The 18808-nt window shown below is 43.2% G+C and overlaps 1 protein-coding gene across 1 annotated transcript in view; it reads right to left on the reverse strand.

Moving 5' to 3' along the window:
* LOC120063927 (zinc finger protein Helios-like) overlaps positions 1 to 18300 on the reverse strand; it is a 68038-nt gene extending 49738 nt beyond the window's left edge. The window contains exons 1-2 of the mRNA XM_039014237.1: positions 18290 to 18300; positions 16132 to 16402 (exon numbers count right to left, since the gene is read on the reverse strand). Of these exons, the coding sequence (XP_038870165.1) occupies positions 16132 to 16402; positions 18290 to 18300 (282 nt within the window). The remainder of the gene's footprint in view (positions 1 to 16131; positions 16403 to 18289) is intronic.
* Positions 18301 to 18808: the final 508 nt, after the last annotated feature.

The raw sequence follows: 18808 nt of genomic DNA on the forward strand, positions 1-18808 counted from the left end.
TCTAAATATATTTTATATTTGTGATTCTTCGAAGTAGCCACCCTTTGCCTTGATGACCGCTTTGCACACGCTTGGAATTCTCTCAACCAGCTTCATGAGGCAGTCACCTGGAATGTATTTAAATTAACAGGTGTGCCTTGTTAAAAGTTACGTTGTGGAATTTCTTTCAGTCTTAATGTGTTTTAGCCAATCAGTTGTTTTGTGATAAGGTAGGGGGGCAAACAGAAGATAACCCTATTTGGTAAAATACCAAGTCCATATTATGGCAAGCACAGCTCAAATAAGCAAAGAGAAACGACAGTACATCATTACTTTAAGACACGAGGGTCAGTAAATCAGGAAAATGTCAAGAACTTTGAAAGTTTCTTCAAGTGCAGTCGCAAAAACCATCAATTGCTATGAAGAAACTGGCACTCATGAGGACCGCCACAGAAAAGGAAGACCCAGAGTTACCTCTGCTGCGGACGATAAGTTCATTAGCGTTAACTGCACCTCAGATTGCAGCCCAAATAAAGGCTTCAGAGAGTTCAAGTAACAAACACATCTCAACATCAACTGTTCATAGGAGACTGCATGAATCAGGTCTTCATGGTCGAATTGCTACAAAGAAACCACTACTAAAGGACACCAATAAGAAGAAGAGACTTTCTTGGGCCAAGAAACAAATCTGTCCTTTGGTCTGATGAGTCCAAATTTTAGATTTTTGGTTCCAACCACCATGTCTTTGTGAGTCGCAGAGTAGGTGAATGGATGATCTCCGCATGTGTGGTACCCACCATGAAGCATGGAAAAGCTGACCACGACTCCATTTTGTTGCTTCCAGCCTACAAACAGAAACTAAAACAACAAGCTCCCTCGCTCAGGTCTGTTCAACGCTGGTCCGACCAATCTGATTCCACGCTTCAAGACTGCTTCGATCACGCGGATTGGAATATGTTCCGCATTGCGTCCAACAACAATATTGACGAATACGCTGATTCGGTGAGCGAGTTCATTAGAAAGTGCATTGACGATGTCGTACCCACAGCAACGATTAAAACACTCCCAAACCAGAAACCGTGGATTGACGGCAGCATTCGCGTGAAACTGAAAGCGCGAACCACTGCTTTTAACCAGGGCAAGGTGACCGGAAACATGACCGAATACAAACAGTGTAGCTATTCTCTGCGCAAGGCAATCAAACAAGCTAAGTCCCAGTATAGAGACAAAATAGAGTCGCAATTCAACAGCTCAGACACAAGAGGTATGTGGCAGGGTCTACAGTCAATCACGGATTACAAAAAGAAAACCAGCCCCGTCGCGGACCAGGATGTCTTGCTCCCAGACAGGCTAAATAACTTTTTTGCTCGCTTTGAGGACAATACAGTGCCACTGACACGGCCCGCTACCAAAACCTGCGGGCTCTCCTTCACTGCAGCCGAGGTGAGTAAAACATTTAAACGTGTTAACCCTCGCAAGGCTGCAGGCCCAGACGGCATTCCCAGCCGCGTCCTCAGAGCATGCGCAGACCAGCTGGCTGGTGTGTTTACGGACATATTCAATCAATCCTTATCCCAGTCTGCTGTTCCCACATGCTTCAAGAGGGCCACCATTGTTCCTGTTCCCAAGAAAGCTAAGGTAACTGAGCTAAACGACTACCGCCCCGTAGCACTCACTTCCGTCATCATGAAGTGCTTTGAGAGACTAGTCAAGGACCATATCACCTCCACCCTACCGGACACCCTAGACCCACTCCAATTTGCTTACCGACCCAATAGGTCCACAGACAACGCAATCGCAACCACACTGCACACTGCCCTAACCCATCTGGACAAGAGGAATACCTATGTGAGAAGGCTGTTCATCGACTACAGCTCAGCATTTAACACCATAGTACCCTCCAAACTCATCATCAAGCTCGAGACCCTGGGTCTCGACCCCGCCCTGTGCAACTGGGTCCTGGACTTCCTGACGGGCCGCCCCCAGGTGGTGAGGGTAGGTAACAACATCTCCACCCCGCTGATCCTCAACACTGGGGCCCCACAAGGGTGCGTTCTGAGCCCTCTCCTGTACTCCCTGTTCACCCACGACTGCGTGGCCATGCACCTCCAACTCAATCATCAAGTTTGCGGATGACACTACAGTGGTAGGCTTGATTACCAACAACGACGAGACGGCCTACAGGGAGGAGGTGAGGGCCCTCGGAGTGTGGTGTCAGGAAAATAACCTCACACTCAACGTCAACAAAACAAAGGAGATGATTGTGGACTTCAGGAAACAGCAGAGGGAGCACCCCCCTATCCACATCGACGGGACAGTAGTGGAGAAGGTGGAAAGTTTTAAGTTCCTCGGTGTACACATCACGGACAAACTGAATTGGTCCACCCACACAGACAGCGTTGTGAAGAAGGCGCAGCAGCGCCTCTTCAACCTCAGGAGGCTGAAGAAATTCGTCTTGTCACCAAAAGCACTCACAAACTTCTACAGATGCACAATCGAGAGCATCCTGTCGGGCTGTATCACCGCCTGGTACGGCAACTGCTCCGCCCACAACCGTAAGGCTCTCCAGAGGGTAGTGAGGTCTGCACAACGCATCACCGGGGGCAAACTACCTGCCCTCCAGGATACCTACACCACCCGATGTCACAGGAAGGCCATAAAGATCATCAAGGACAACAACCACCCAAGCCACTGCCTGTTCACCCCGCTTTCATCCAGAAGGCGAGGTCAGTACAGGTGCATCAAAGCAGGGACCGAGAGACTGAAAAACAGCTTCTATCTCAAGGCCATCAGACTGTTAAACAGCTACCACTAACATTTAGCGGCCGCTGCCAACATACTGACTCAACTCCAGCCACTTTAATAATGGGAATTGATGGAAATTATGTAAAAATGTACCACTAGCCACTTTAAACAATGCCACTTAATATAATGTTTACATACCCTACACATACCCTACATTACTCATCTCATATGTATATGTATATACTGTACTCTATATCATCTACTGCATCTTGCCATCTTTATGTAATACATGTATCACTAGCCACTTTAAACTATGCCACTTTATGTTTACATACCCTACATTACTCATCTCATATGTATATACTGTACTCTTTACCATCTACTGCATCTTGCCTATGCCGTTCTGTACCATCACTCATTCATATATCTTTATGTACATATTCTTTATCCCTTTACACTTGTGTGTATAAGGTAGTAGTTGTGGAATTGTTAGGTTAGATTACTTGTTGGTTATTACTGCATTGTCGGAACTAGAAGCACAAGCATTTCGCTACACTCGCATTAACATCTGCTAACCATGTGTATGTGACAAATAAAATTTGATTTGATTTTGATTTGATTTGGAGAAGGAGGTGTGATGGTGTGGGGGTGCTTTGCTGGTGACACTGTCTGTGATTTATTTGGAATTCAAGGCACACTTAACCAGCATGGATACCACATCATTCTGCAGCAATATACCATCCCATCTGGTTTTGCACTTAGTGGGACTATCATTTGTTTTTCAACAGGACAATGACCCAACACACTTCCAGCCTGTGTAAGGGCTATTTGACTGAGAGTGATGGAGTGCTGCATCAGATGTCCTGGCCTCCACAATCACCCAACCTCAACCCAATTGAGATGGTTTGGGATGAGTTGAACCACAGAGTTAACTTCTCTAGGGTAGCATTCGGAATTTTGGATGAAATGCATGCCCAAATTAAACTGCCTGCATCTCGGGCCCAGAATATATGATATGCATATAACTGGTAGATTTGGATAGAAAACACTCTAAAGTTTCCAAAACTGTTAAAATAGTGTCTGTGAGTATAACAGAACTGATTTGGAAGGCGAAAACCTGAGAAAAATCCATTCAGGAAGTAGTTGTTTTTTGGTTTTTTGGTTTTGTAGTTTTCTATTCAATGCCAATACAGTATCCATTGACTTAGGACTCAAATTGCAGTTCCTATGCCTTTCACTAGATGTCAACAGTCTTCAGAAATTATTTCAGGCTTGTATTCTGAAAAATTAAGAAGTAAGAGCAGTCTGAATGAGTGGACCCTGCCGTGTCACAGAGCTTTTTCCTGCGCAAGACCGAGAGTGTGCGTTTCTTGTTTACCTTTTAAATTGACGACGTTATTGTCCGGTTGAAATATGATCGATTATTTAGGCTAAAAACAACCTGAGGTTTGAATATAAACATTGTTTGACATGTTTCTATGAACTTTACGGATACAATTTTGATTTTTTTGTCTTCCTGTTTTGACTGCGTTTGAGCCTGTGGATTACTGAAGAAAACGCGCGAACAAAACAGAGGTTTTTGGGTATAAAGAGTCTTTATCGAACAAAAATAACATTTATTGAGTAAATGAATGTCTGCTGCGTGCAACCATATGAAGATCATCAAAGGTAAGGGATTAATTTTATCTCTATTTCTACATTTACATTACATTTACATTTAAGTCATTTAGCAGACGCTCTTATCCAGAGCGACTTACAAATTGGTGCATTCACCTTATGATATCCAGTGGAACAGCCACTTTACAATAGTGCATCTAAATCTTTTAAGGGGGGGGGGGGGGGGGGGTTAGAAGGATTACTTTATCCTATCCTAGGTATTCCTTAAAGAGGTGGGGTTTCAGGTGTCTCCGGAAGGTGGTGATTGACTCCGCTGACCTGGCGTCGTGAGGGAGTTTGTTCCACCATTGGGGTGCCAGAGCAGCGAACAGTTTTGACTGGGCTGAGCGGGAAATTGTGTAATTCTAAATTGTGTAATTCTAAATTCTAAATTGTGTAACTTTTCTACCTGGCTGGCTACTGTTTGCAATGATTTGTCTAGTGGGCTATGTTCTAAAATAATCTTAAGGTATGCTTTCGCCGTAAAGCATTTTTAAAATCTGACACCGTGGTTGGATTCACAAGCAGTTAATCTTTAAACCTATGTAAAATATGTTTTATTTTCAGAATTTTTATAATGAGTATTTCTGTATTTGAATTTGGCGCCCAGCAGTTTCACTGGCTGTTGAAGAGGTGGGACGCTACAGTCTCACGTGCCCAAGAGAGGTTAAGGAAAAGCAGCATGTGCTCAGCATATATGGGAACTCCTTCAAGACTGTTGGAAAAGCATTCCAAGTGAAGCTGGTTGAGAGAATGACAAGAGTGTGCAAAGCTCTCATCAAGGGTGGCTACTTTGAAGAATCTCAAATATAAAATATATTTTCATTCGTTTAACACTTTTTTGGTTACTGCCTGATTCCATATGTGTTATTTCATAGTGTTGATGTTTTCGCTATTATTTTACAAGGTAGAAAATATTAAAAATAAAGAAAAACCCTTGAATGTGTAGGTGTGTCTAAACTTTTGACTCGCACTGTAAATCTGGCCTATATGTCACTGTTAAAAACAATTCCTTCCCAGATCATCATGTCTGTCAGTTTGATGTATTTAGCTACAGTAAGGTCCTGTGAATTTTACAATAACCCACTCTGTACAGTAGCTAGTTAACAGTAAGTTATTGAAAATTAAACATTAACTTCCTGTGAACCAACTGCCATTAAGCTACTGGAGAATCCACATTGACCTCTTCACAGTGCAGCTCTTGCGTATCACAAGCTCTTACAAATATTGCAGAACTGATAGTGTCAAAAGATGGTTTCAACATTGTTCAACGTTAAAACTACTTAAACTGGTACAACATTCTGACTGTTGGTAGGCACAAATATAAAATTTTTGTGTCATGTGTAATGGAAGTGGCACGGGTTTTCAACTCTAAATGCCTTCTGCTTCAAACATAGAACAAAAAATATATTTGCAGGACAAGGATTTTCCTGACATTCAAGAATGCCTGAATTGCTCCGCCTTGTTTTCTGGTTGGCTGGCAGGTTTCACCAACCAATTTACTTCAGATCTACTGGAGCGCAAGTTTCACCATTGCACGTTCATCGGCGAAACTTCGGCACATGAGAACAATTAGAATATGGCAAATGTTAGTCAATTATTGCATTCTATCCATGCTGGCTTTTGTGGGCTACCTGAGACATGAAACAGATATGTGGGAGGGTATACAAGCTGTCGGCAATTTATTAATGCGTAATTTGCCAAAATGGGTAATGGAAACACTTCAACTACTTTATTTAAAAGTATAATGTCATTAAGTCCAACTGTTTTGATCGACACAAGACAGTTAAATGGAAACTCACCCTAGCAGGAAATTGTTGCATGTTCTATGAAAGCTAAATGTAAAAAAAAAAAAATCACTGTACAAGTTAATGGAAACATAGCTACTGATAGCTTTTACAATGTTGGTCTATTATCAGATTTAGGTTAATACAAAGCTAAACTGCATTTCCTGAGTTTTGAATTAAAATCCCATTCGCCACACCAAGCTGACAATAACAGCAAGCCTCCCGAGTGGCGCAGCGGTCTTAAGGCACTGCATCGCAGTGCTTGAGGTGTCACTACAGACCTGGGTTTGATCCCAGGTAATATCACAACCAGCTGTGATTGGGAGTCCTATAGGGCGGTGCACAATTGGCCCAGTGTCGTCCAGGGGAGGGTTTGTCCTGGGGGGCTTTACAAGTAGGCTGCCTTTGAAAATAAGAAGTTGTTCTTAACTGACTTGCCTAGTTAAATAAAGGTAAAAAAATGGAAAATCAAATTGGTCACAGGTTGTGTGTTGCCAAGCAACCTCAACATTCTCTACATGATTCTACTGGTAGTATTAAATCAATCCCATTCTCCTCTATGGCCTTAGAGAGACTAGCTCGCAACACTCTATTGGACATGCTAGGAAGGTTTTTATCAAAGGGGTATTATGCTATCATGACAATGAATGGCACATTTTTGGATTTTCCTGCATGATCTCAACCTTTCTAGTTGTTTCATATTCTGTTTTTCATGTTGATACGACTTTCAAGTGTTTCAAGTAATAATACAGAGCCCATATGAAAGTTTGCATAGAAAATGCGACAATTTCCTGCTAGGGTGAGTTTCCATTTAACCTCTTGAAGCTAGGGGGCAGAATTGTTATGTTTGGAAAAAATAACGTTCCCAATGTAAGCTGCCTATTTCTCAGGCCCAGATGCTAGAATATGCATATAATTGACAGATTAGGATGGAAAACACTCTAAAGTTTCCAAAACTGTCAAAATATTGTCTGTGAGTATAATATAACTGATTTTGCAGGCAAAAACCTGAGGAAATCCAACCCGGAAGTGCCTTTTATTTTGAAAATCCCTGTTCCATTGCCTGCCTTTCCTCCATTTAAAGGGATATCAACCATATTCCTTTCCCAATGGCTTCCACAGGGTGTGAACAGTCTTTAGACATAGTTTCAAGCTTTTATTCTGAAAAATTAGTGAGATTTATCAAAACACATCAGTGAATAGCTGAATGTCCTTCGATTAGTTAATGCGTGCGAAAGTTGTAGCTCGACATTTTCTTTATCTCTTTTATTGAATAGTTTACCGTCCGGTTGAAATATTATCGATTATTTATGTTAAAAACAACCTGAGGATTGATTATAAAAAACTTTGACATGTTTCTACGAACTTTACAGATACTATTTGGAATTTTAGTCTGCGCTTCATGACCGCTCGAGCCTGTTGATTTCTGAACATAACGCACCAACCAAATGGAGGTTTTTGGATATAAAAATAATATTAATCGAACAAAAGGAACATTTATTGTGTAACTGGGAGTCTCGTGAGTGCAAACATCCGAAGATCATCAACGGTAAGCGATTCATTTGATTGCTTTTCTGACTTTCGTGACCAATCTACATTGCTGCTAGCTGTTCGTAATGTTTTGTCTAGTGATCGATAAACTCACAAACGCTTGGATTGCTTTCACTGTAAAGCATATTTTCAAAATCTGACACGATAGGTGGATTAACAACAAGCTAAACTGTGTTTTGATATATTGCACTTGTGATTTCATGAAAATAAATATTTTTAGTAATTTTTTATTTATTTGGCGCTCTGCAATTCAGCGGTTGTTTACGAAAATGATTCCGTTAAAGGGATCTGTGCGCCAAGAGGTTTTAACTGTCTTGTGTCGATCAAAACAGTTGGACTTATTGACGTTAAACTTTAAAAAAATAAGTAGTTGAAGTGTTTCCATTACCCATTTTGGCAAATAACGCATTAATAAATTGCCAAAAGCCTGTATACCCTCCCACCGACCTGTTTCATGTCTCAGGTAGCCCAGGAAAGCCAGCATGGTTAGAATGCAATAATTGACTAACATTTGCCATATTCTAATTGTTCTCATGTGCCAAAGTTTCGTCGATGTACGTGCAATGGTGAAACTTGCACTCCTGTAGATTCCACCACTGCGACCTGTATGCTCTCGTCGGCTGGCCCTCGCTACATATTCGTCGCCAGACCCACTGGCTCCAGGTCATCTATAAGTCTTTGCTAGGTAAAGCTTTGGCCTTATCTCAGCTCACTGGTCACGATAACAACACCCACCCGTTGCACGCGCTCCAGCAGGTATATCTCACTGGTCATCCCCAAAGCCAACACCTCCTTTGGCCGCCTTTCCTTCCAGTTCTCTGCTGCCAATGACTGGAACGAATTGCAAAAATCGTTGAAGTTGGAGACTTATATCTCCCTCACTAACTTTTAACATCAGCTATCTGAGCAGCTAACCAATCGCTGCAGCTGTACACAGCCCATCTGTAAATAGCCCATCCAATCTACCTACCTCATCCCCATATTGTTTTTATTTACTTTTTTGCTCTTTTGCACACCAGTATTTCTACTTGTACATCATCTGCACATCTATCACTCCAGTGTTAATTTGCTAAATTGTAATTACTTCCCTACTATGGCCTATTTGTTGCCTTACCTCCTCACGCCATTTGGACCCACTGTATATAGACTTTTTTTCTATTGTGTTATTGACTGTATGTTTGTTTAGTCGATGTGTAACTCTGTTGTTGTTTTTGCAGCACTGCTTTGCTTTATCTTGGCCAGGTCGCAGTTGTAAATGAGAACTTGCTCTCAACTGGCCTACCTGGTTAAATAAAGGTTAAATAAAAATAACTAAATAAATAAAATGACGAAATGTGTTGTACTTACTATTTCCTTACTGAGCTCTGGGTGAAGTTGAGGTGGATATGAAGGGACAGTTTGTAGCCAGCTTACTGGAAACGCTCAAACCAAGACAGACAAAGGTCAATGAATGAGAGTCTTTTCAGAGAAGCCAGTAGAATGATAGTACCTTTGGTTGTTAGTGGGTGAGCCACAACATCTCTCCAGTGGTCTAAACCGACAGTAGCGTGGAGACTACAGGGCTGCTGTGGGCTTGGTTTAGACTGTTTGGTGGTTTGGGATTGAGTCATCTGCCTCCTACATGATCTCTGAGTAAGTTTGGCTCAATTTCATTCCCTGCAATCCATACAGCTGCACATGGCTGGGACTGACATAAACATGGATTGCATTAAAATGAAACTGTATTTAACCAATAATCTGTCAAATAGAGTCAATAATGTGTGATTGAGTGGGTCCATTTAAGAATCACTATGTATTTGTGGTAGAAAAAACAATTCAAAGTGTCTTGACTGTCTGAGAGGGAGTTAAATGGAATATTTTCTAAACCAGTTGTCAAAAAATGTTTTAAGGAAAGTATTAATTGAGGTTTCCAGGTACAGTTTACACCTATCATCTTCTTGCTTTGAGTCATCAATGCACTTCTCACACTTGCCTGATGCAAAATCGTGTAAAAAGCATGATAAACCGTCATAGTAATTCAACACCAACCACACTGTCACTTGTCAATGTGATAACCACAGATAGCATTTAGTGAATGTTAGCACATGGGGGCGTTTACTGTCTGAAGACCCTATTTTCACAGAATTTGTGTATCTATTGTTTGGTTTAACCACAGGCCTATATATCCTGTATCCGCCCCCTGTGAAGCTTACATTAGATCACATCAGTGATTAGTTATTAACTGAGAAATACATGGGAAACATTTTGCCTTATTGTAGAATTATGCTGTGCATATGGATATTCTAATTCCTTCACTCAGTGTTCAATTAATGCCCGACTTTGTTATATTTATGTTCTATAAGTGTGTGTCTTTATTTTCCAAAGAGCTACATTGTGAGATGATTTGGAGTGTAAATGTCATGATTTGCAGGTTACGTTTTTTCTTCTTATATGCATTTTTTTTTAGAGCCAGTAAGCAGCAGCGAGGTGTGAAAGTTACCATGCAAAGCCTTTAGGAGGGGTACAGGGCAGTGGTTTCTGCCCACACTTCTTCCTATAACAAAGTCGTACAGAGTCTTACTGTATAACAGATTCCAATCAGCTGTGTGGAAACCGTTGAGGTGAGGGAGGACAGAGATCACACCAGAGAGGAAGGTATGGTGTAGCTCCTATAAGCAAATGGAATACTATAGCGCTAAGAAAAGCAGGATGCATCAGTCAACTCAGGTCTCTCACTTTCCTTCAATCTACACAATAGGTTTAATGTGAAATGCAGGATAATACCCATGCAGTAACAGGCCACAATACATACAGGTAGAAAAGGCAGAGAGGAAACGGATATGTTTATTGTCAGGGTGGCACGCTCATCTGTGCATTCTGATGTGGTCTGCAGTTTGCACCAGCTCCACACAGACCATCTCAGCCAGGCTGAGCAGTGTAGTGTGGTACTCACACTTCTTACTGTAACTACCCTACCTGCCTATGTCTTCCTCCAAAGAACCAAAAGCTGTGATTCAACGTGAAACTTCAACATCAACAAAATATGCAAAACAGAAGCTTTTGGAAGGAAACTGCTGGCTTTGGCAGTTAGTTTGAGAAAAATTTGATAAATATCATCACAATGGTTGCAGAAATATTTTGTTCTGCATTTGAATTTGTGTCAGAGTCTGAAATGCAAGGATCTTTTTAGACTTGAATCTTATTTTTAATTAAGATGCTATGAATTGAGCACTTGGTGGATGGTGTACTAAGAGGAACCAACCAGTGCTTAATGTGAGCCAGATCCTGCCGGAAGAGGATCCGGCACCTCTCCATTTTGGACTGTTTCATTCCGGGTCTGATTTGGCCAGATCTGGTACCTCTCCTGGCATGAAAAATAAATGTCCCTTTTTGCAATGTAAAAATTTGAATTAAAGCAATCAAAGTCCTTTCGAGTTGCCTCTTCGTTAATTGTCCTGCCCCCTGTGAAACATGAGATTGTCAGCACGGGCCTGATATTCTAAGAGTAGATTCGGTTGGGTCGTCCCGGGCTTATGGTTTGCGTTACATTGTAACCTATGTTTGAGACACATGCATGTCCATGGCTGTGTGAGTAGCACGCCTGTATCTCTCTCCCTCTCTCTGCTCTGATAGACATGAGCCTGCAACTCTCAGCTTTCCAGCAATGCACTTCATCATTTATTTCTTTATAGAATCATAGAATTGCATGAAATGCGTTTCTAAAAGGCACATTTTTTCCCGGAACCCTAAGCTGCATGTTCCCCATGTGTACATGCCTCTACTCTACTGCCCTATGTCACTACGCAAATGCAATTGTATGCACGCAATGCTTTATTATAAAGGTGTTCTCTTCTCATGCGTTCTGGTACCTCAGAGCTCCCTAGGTCACTTTTTGTTCCGGCACCTCCTGATTTACAAATTAAGCACACATTAACTTTAACACATGAATTGGCTTGCTGTACAGGCAATGGAAGTTGTTTTATGACAGCTCACTCACAGCTGGGGTCACACTAACGTCTCTGTGATCTTTGAAAACAGACAGCTGTTTGGTTTCATTTTTGTGTCCTCAGACTCTGGCCTGTCATCGTGTCGAGGCTAGTAGTTCACACGGCAGCAGGTGTGTATGCTACCTCCAAATGATGTTCATCTTGGCCAGACAGACGGGGATGACAGGAGAACTGAGGGGATTTGGGAGACAAGGCTCAACATTGTTTCATAATTTTATTCAGCGTAAAGCTCCAATCTGCTTACCCTTAGTCTGTAAGAACATGGAAAGTGTCGAAAAATTACTTGTACCCTATATTTTCATTTTATTGCCATATTTTCAAATGTTGCCACAGCAACACCTCAGTGATCCAGTAAATAGTGCACCGCACTTAGTTTTCTGAATTTCTGAAGCTAAAAGCTACCGATTTTGAATGAAAGGGCCAACTCTTCTTTAATGAATGCCTTCTCTCCTCTGGTGACCAAAGTGATATTTGTACTGGAAAAGAATGGAGGAAATGTAATAATCACTTAAATCCATTCACGGCAGGCAGGTGAACGCATTTGTAAGCAGAGCAATGTCCCTGAAAAATTGATTTAATCAAGAAGTTGCAAAAGATTTGTGCTGGTTCACCTTTCTGATCTGAAAAAATGAATGTGCTGTTCCCACAATCCTAATTACATGTTTTGGGAACTTTTAAGTAACAAACAAAAAAAAGTGACAATTTTTGCAACATTAGGGGAATGTTTTGTGTACCCGAAGACAAAACTTTTTATATGTCAGCACAACTGGACAGATTTAGTGTTTTAGGAACCTAGTCTATATCTTGTAATGTCCTAACACTGTTTTCACAACATATGTTTTGGGAACTTCAAAAAAACATAACAAATATTTTCTGGTAACATTCTTGAAATGTCAGGAAAAAAATATACAAATTACAAAATGTGTTGCATGACAGCAATCAAGTTTAAGATATACAGAACTTTCAAAATACAGAAATACAGCCGGTATGATGCAGTTAGCTGGGTACTGTCTAGGCCCTGAAATGACCATTACAGACAACATCAACACGTTCTTCTTATTTTCTTACCCTGCAAGCCCTTTCCTTGCTTCTCTGAGGTGACAAATGCAGCATGTTCCAGTGATAACACTCTCCTCGTCTCTCCCCCTAGCCCCTATCTCCCTGTATCCTGTACAGACATCACTTGATAGTGTATCTCTCTTCCCAGCACCCGGCAGCATTGTCAGGTCTGGTCATTTAGTCTTATTGTCGCCATCGAGGTGTTCTGTTCCACTTTTGATTGTGCATTCATTGGGGTTTCCACATCTTTCACCCCTTAGTCATTCATGCAACAACAACGTTTTCCGGGAAATACCATAAGAATATTTTGTTTAGTCACCAATACATCAGGTAATGATAGGTTCACTATTTAGTCATTTTAACTACCATTTAATCCAATAGCTAAAAATACAATATACACATTTCAAAAGTGTTATTTTTTAAGTGCTGAATACAAAAAATTGTACATGGTAAATATACACTGAGTGTACAAAATATTGAGTTGCACCCCCCCATGGCAGTGCATTGTACACTACACTATAATTCCAAATGGTAGCACATAAAGTGAGCCTTTCCACTTTGTCCTGTTAAAGCACACTGGCTGATGGAGAATGATGATGTAGTGATTTGGTTTTTCCTTCCAACATACATTTTTGTCAAATTGATACATTTACAAATATAGAATTTATAGTGTTAAGCAGTTATGAAACTTCCGTATATATGCTAACTAGGCAATACATCATTGTGGTTATGTAACGTTCGTTCTCCTCCTCGTCTGAGGAGGAGCAAGGATCGGACCAATATGCAGCGAGGTATGAAGACATAATGATTTATTTAAAGAAAGACGAACACGAAGCACACTTGATAAATGACAAAACAACAAAACGACGTAAACAGACCTGAACTTGAGAACATATAACAATGAACGCACGAACAGGAAAGAAAGAACGAACTAAACGGAACGAAACAGTACCGTGTGGTGCAACAAACACAGACACAGCAACAATCACCCACCAACAAACAGTGTGAACAACCTACCTTAATATGGTTCTCAATCAGAGGAAACGTAAAACACCTGCCCCTGATTGAGAACTATATCAGGCTAATTGAAAAGAACCCAACATAGAAACACATAACATAGAATGCCCACCCAGCTCACATCCTGACCATACTAAACAAAGACAAAATAAAGGAAATAAGGTCAGGAACGTGACAGGTTATCAGTTTTGATCAGTATGATTAAGTGATAGTTAATTGTATTGTCAAACAAATGGCAGAAAAATAATGTTCATGTCGCATTTTGAAAAGCAGATACTTAGATTGAATATGTATCCAAATTGAAAGAGTGATTTGGAACAAGTGAATTTGTGAATTTGTTTGTTGTACCCAGTCAATTAAAAATGTGCAGAGTTTTAAAACCATGAGTCATTTTGCTAACATGAGTCATTTTGATAAACTTTTTTGATGTTTGTGCTTAGAGTTGTGAAAATGTACCACATTCACCAAAGTGATAAGCAAACTGTAATTCAGTTGGTACAGGTGCCACAACATTGACACAGACAACACCCAGGATTAGTCTGCAGTAAATCATCAGAGCAGGCATTGTTGTTGTTTGTCAGTTGAATCAATTTGTAGAAGGAAGGTTAGGGAAGAATTTTACTGATGACCCCTGATCAATCTTCGTTTATCTTTGATGTATCTGCAAGGAGAGGGACACCTATTCCTGTCTACTCCCTCCTATGTTTTCTTACAGTTCAACAGTTTTAATCAACCTGTTCTCTGAATAAATGCTGTTATACATAGATAGAAGTAAAGAAAATATTCCATCTGTCACGCCCTGACCATAGTTTGCTTTGTATGTTTCTATGTTTTGTTTGGTCAGAGTGTGATCTGAGTGGGCATTCTATGTTGTATGTGTAGTTTGTCTGTTTCTGTGTTTGGCCTGATATGGTTCTCAATCAGAGGCAGGTGTTAGTTGTTGTCTCTGATTGGGAACCATATTTAGGTAACCTGTTTTGTCATTGTGGGTTGTGGGTGATTGTCTATGTTAGTGTTTAGTGTCAGCACTATTATTCGTTAAATTCACGTTCGTTGTTTGTTCTTTTTGTATAGATCGTTCAGTGTTCTCTTTTGTAATAAATATCAAGATGAACACTTATCACGCTGCATATTTGACACGATCGTTAGATGGTGGAAGAGAGGAGGACCAAGGCGCAGCGTGAAGTGAATACATTTTCTATTTATTTAAGCGCCGTAATAAAGAACACTTAAACAAAACTACAAAACAACAAACGAACGAACATGACGCTATAAACAAATAGTGCTGACACAAACACTACACATAGACAATAACCCACGAAATACCCAATGAATATGGCTGCCTAAATATGGTTCCCAATCAGAGACAACGATAGACAGCTGTCTCTAATTGAGAACCAATCTAGGCAACCATAGACATACATACACCTAGACTAGACACTGCCCCATAAACATACAAAACCCCTAGACAATACAAAACACATACATCCCCCATGTCACACCCTGACCTAACTAAAATAATAAAGAAAACAAAGATAACTAAGGCCAGGGCGTGACAATATTGGTCCTCCGATCCTTCCAACTACTCCCCCCCAGACAAGGAGGACGAAGAACGTGACAGAATCACCCACCACCAAAGGACCAAGCAGTGTGGTAACGAGCAGCAGCGATCTCAGGACTCCTGGACATGGGAGGAGATTTTAAACGGAGAAGGACCCTGGGCTCAGGTTGGTGAATATCGCCGCCCCAAAGCAGAGCTGGAGGCAGCGAAAGCTGAGAGGCGGTGGTATGAGGAGGCAGCACGAAAGCGCGGTTGGAAGCCAGAGAGGCAGCCCCAAAAATTCTTGGGGGGGGTACACGGAAAGTGTGGTTAAGTCAGGTAGGAAACCTGAGCCAACTCCCCGTGCTTACCGTGGAGAGAGAGGGACCGGGCAGGCACAGTGTTATGCCGTGAGGCGCACAGTGTCCCCGGTGCGCAGGCATAGCCCGGTTCGGTACATAGCAGTGCCTCGTATCGGCCGGGCTAGAGTGGGCATCGAGCCAGGTGCCATGAAGCCGGCTCAATGCATCTGGTCTCCAGTGCGTCTCCACAGGCCGGGGTACATGGCACCAGCCCTACGAATGGTGTCCCCGGTTCGCCAGCCCAGCCCAGTGTGGCCTATTCCACCTCGCCGCACTGGCTTGGCTACGGGGAGCATTGAGCCAGGTAGGGTTGGGCAGGCTCGGTGCTCTAGACATGTTGTGCGCCTTCACGGTCCGGTCTATCCGGTGCCACCTCCACGCACCAGCCCTCCGGTGGCAGCCCCCTGCACCAGGCTGTCTCTCCGTCTCCGCACTACAGGTGCTCCCGCCTGCTCAGCGCTGCCAGAGTCATCCTCCAGTCCAGCGTCGCCTGAGTCATCCTCCAGTCCAGCGTCGCCTGAGTCTTCCTCCAGTCCAGTGTCGCCTGAGTCTTCCTCCAGTCCAGCGTCGCCTGAGTCTTCCTCCTGTCCAGCGTCGCCTGAGTCTTCCTCCTGTCCAACGTCGCCTGAGTCTTCCTCCAGTCCAGCGTCGCCTGAGTCTCCCTCCAGTCCAGCGCCGGCTGAGCCGTCCGTCTGTCCAGCGCCGGCTGAGCCGATCCGTCTGTCCAGCGCCGCCTGAGCCGTCCGTCTGTCCAGCGCCGCCTGAGCCGTCCGTCTGTCCAGCGCCGCCTGAGCCGTACGTCTGTCCAGCGCCGCCTGAGCCTCCCGTCTGTCCTGAGCCGCCAGAGCCGCCCGTCTGTCCGGAGCCGCCAGAGCCGCCCGCCAGTCCGGAGCCGCCAGAGCCGCCCGCCAGTCCGGAGCCGCCAGAGCCACCCGCCAGTCCGAAGCCGCCCTTCAGTCCGGAGCCGCCCCTCAGTCCGGAGCCGCCCTTCAGTCCGGAGCCGCCCCTCAGTCCGGAGCCGCCCCTCAGTCCAGAGGCACTCCTCATTCGAGTGGGGCCCTTTAGTAGGGTTGCCAGTCCAAGGTCGGCGGCGGGGGTTGCCGCTCCTAAGAGGCCACTGAAGCGGGTAATGACTATGGTGGAGTGGGGTCCACGTCCCGCGCCAGAGCCGCCACCGCGGACAGATGCCCACCCAGACCCTCCCCTATAGGTTTAGGTTTTGTGGCCGGAGTCAACACCTTGGGGGGGGGGGGGGTACTGTCACGCCCTGACCATAGTTTGCTTTGTATGTTTCTATGTTTTGTTTGGTCAGGGTGTGATCTGAGTGGGCATTCTATGTTGTATGTCTAGTTTGTCTGTTTCCTTGTTTGGCCTAATATGGTTCTCAATCAGAGGCAGGTGGTAGTCGTTGTCTCTGATTGGGAACCATATTTAGGTAACCTGTTTTGTCATTGTGTGGGTGATTGTCTATGTTAGTGTTTTGTGTCAGCACTATTATTCGTTAGCTTCACGTTCGTTGTTTGATATTTTTGTATAGATCGTTCAGTGTTCTCTTTTGTAATAAATATCAAGATGAACACTTATCACGCTGCATATTGGTCCTCCGATCCTTCCAACTACTCCTCCTCAGACGAGGAGGACGAAGAACGTGACATCAACTTAAAATGTTTGATTTGAAGGAGAGCTACGGTAGCCTAGCTACACCCTGCACGATTTTATAACAATTCAACAAAGCATGTTGTCCCACTGTTCCATAGCAGTGACCCTTCCCGGAGCCTGCAACAGGATATAACACAAACAAAAACACTGAAAATAGAATGTCTGGAAAACTCCTAAAGACAACAGACCGATGCAGATTGCCCCAAACATTGTGATTTGTGTCAGCTCCAACCTTCAATTTACACAATCTATTGCTACTTCCTTTGGCCACAGAGAGAGCAATCACTTCACCGTAGCCGTTGCGATGGCTAATGATCTGTCACAGATGTGCACAAACCAATTAGCCTCTCTGACCTCGGGGATGCTGTGTGTGTGTGTGTGTGTGTGTGTGCGCGCTTGCGTGCGTGCGTGCGTGTGTGTGTGTGTGCGTGTGTAAGTCTAGGGGGTGGCCAGGCAGCCAGCCCCACACCCTTATCTTCACTCGTCCTGTCAAAGGCCAGCCTTCCGGAGATAATGAGGGAGGAGGCAAGAGGGGGGGAGAGAGTAAGAGGATGATGTAATCTCTGTCACACACTCTGGGAAGGGAAGAAAAGGAGGGGAAAAAGAGGCAGAAGGGGAAGGGAGGAGGAGGAGGAGGGGAATAGAAGAGGAAGAGGATGACGATGAGAATGACAAGGAGGAGAGCTGAGGGTGAGGAGGCGAGGTGGGATACAGGATTGAGGAGGGGAGGGGAGTGACGGGGTGATTCTATCTGTGTCAAACATTTAGGGAGGATAGGAAAGGAGGAGGAGGACAAGAGGGGAGTGACAGGGTGATGCAATCTGTGTCAGCCAGTCAGGGAGGAGAGAAAAAAGGGAGGCCATTGCCACCATGCAGGGCCAGGCTGTGACACTCTGGGGAGGGATGAGGTGATGTGTCAGCCTCTGAGAGAAAATCATCCATACTTACCTTCCCCTCATTGGCAGTTGGTGACGTTTAAGGACAATTATTTTTTTGGTGAGCATGGCCTTATTTCTATTATAGCAAATTGGATGCCTGTCATTCATATTCCATTCACCCAGCTCAATGTGACATCGATAGGTTTAGGCTACTAAATGATACTCAAATGTTATCTATACCCATCATGAGGTTGCTACAAACTAGCCTATGAATGAAAGTTTACAATGTAGGTGCACAGGTTGAGAGAAAAATGTAATTAATCAAGACGACAGACAGTGACACATTCAATAATGCCTTGCACACACTTGCCTGCATCTAGCTGATCTAGGGTGTAATCATTAGTCCAACAGTTGCAAACAAGAGTTTATAATGGATACATTCAGGTATGTTCATCCCGGTTTCTTTAGGTTTGCTTCATTTTAAAAAGCGTTTTTCAACAGAAAAACGCGGAATGAATACACCTAAGACCACACGCAAACACAGTTCACTTTCATAGCAGCCACATACAAACAGCATGAATACTTTGCT

Source organism: Salvelinus namaycush, chromosome 19, assembly GCF_016432855.1.
Source record: "Salvelinus namaycush isolate Seneca chromosome 19, SaNama_1.0, whole genome shotgun sequence".
In the NCBI taxonomy this organism is placed as follows: domain Eukaryota; kingdom Metazoa; phylum Chordata; class Actinopteri; order Salmoniformes; family Salmonidae; genus Salvelinus; species Salvelinus namaycush.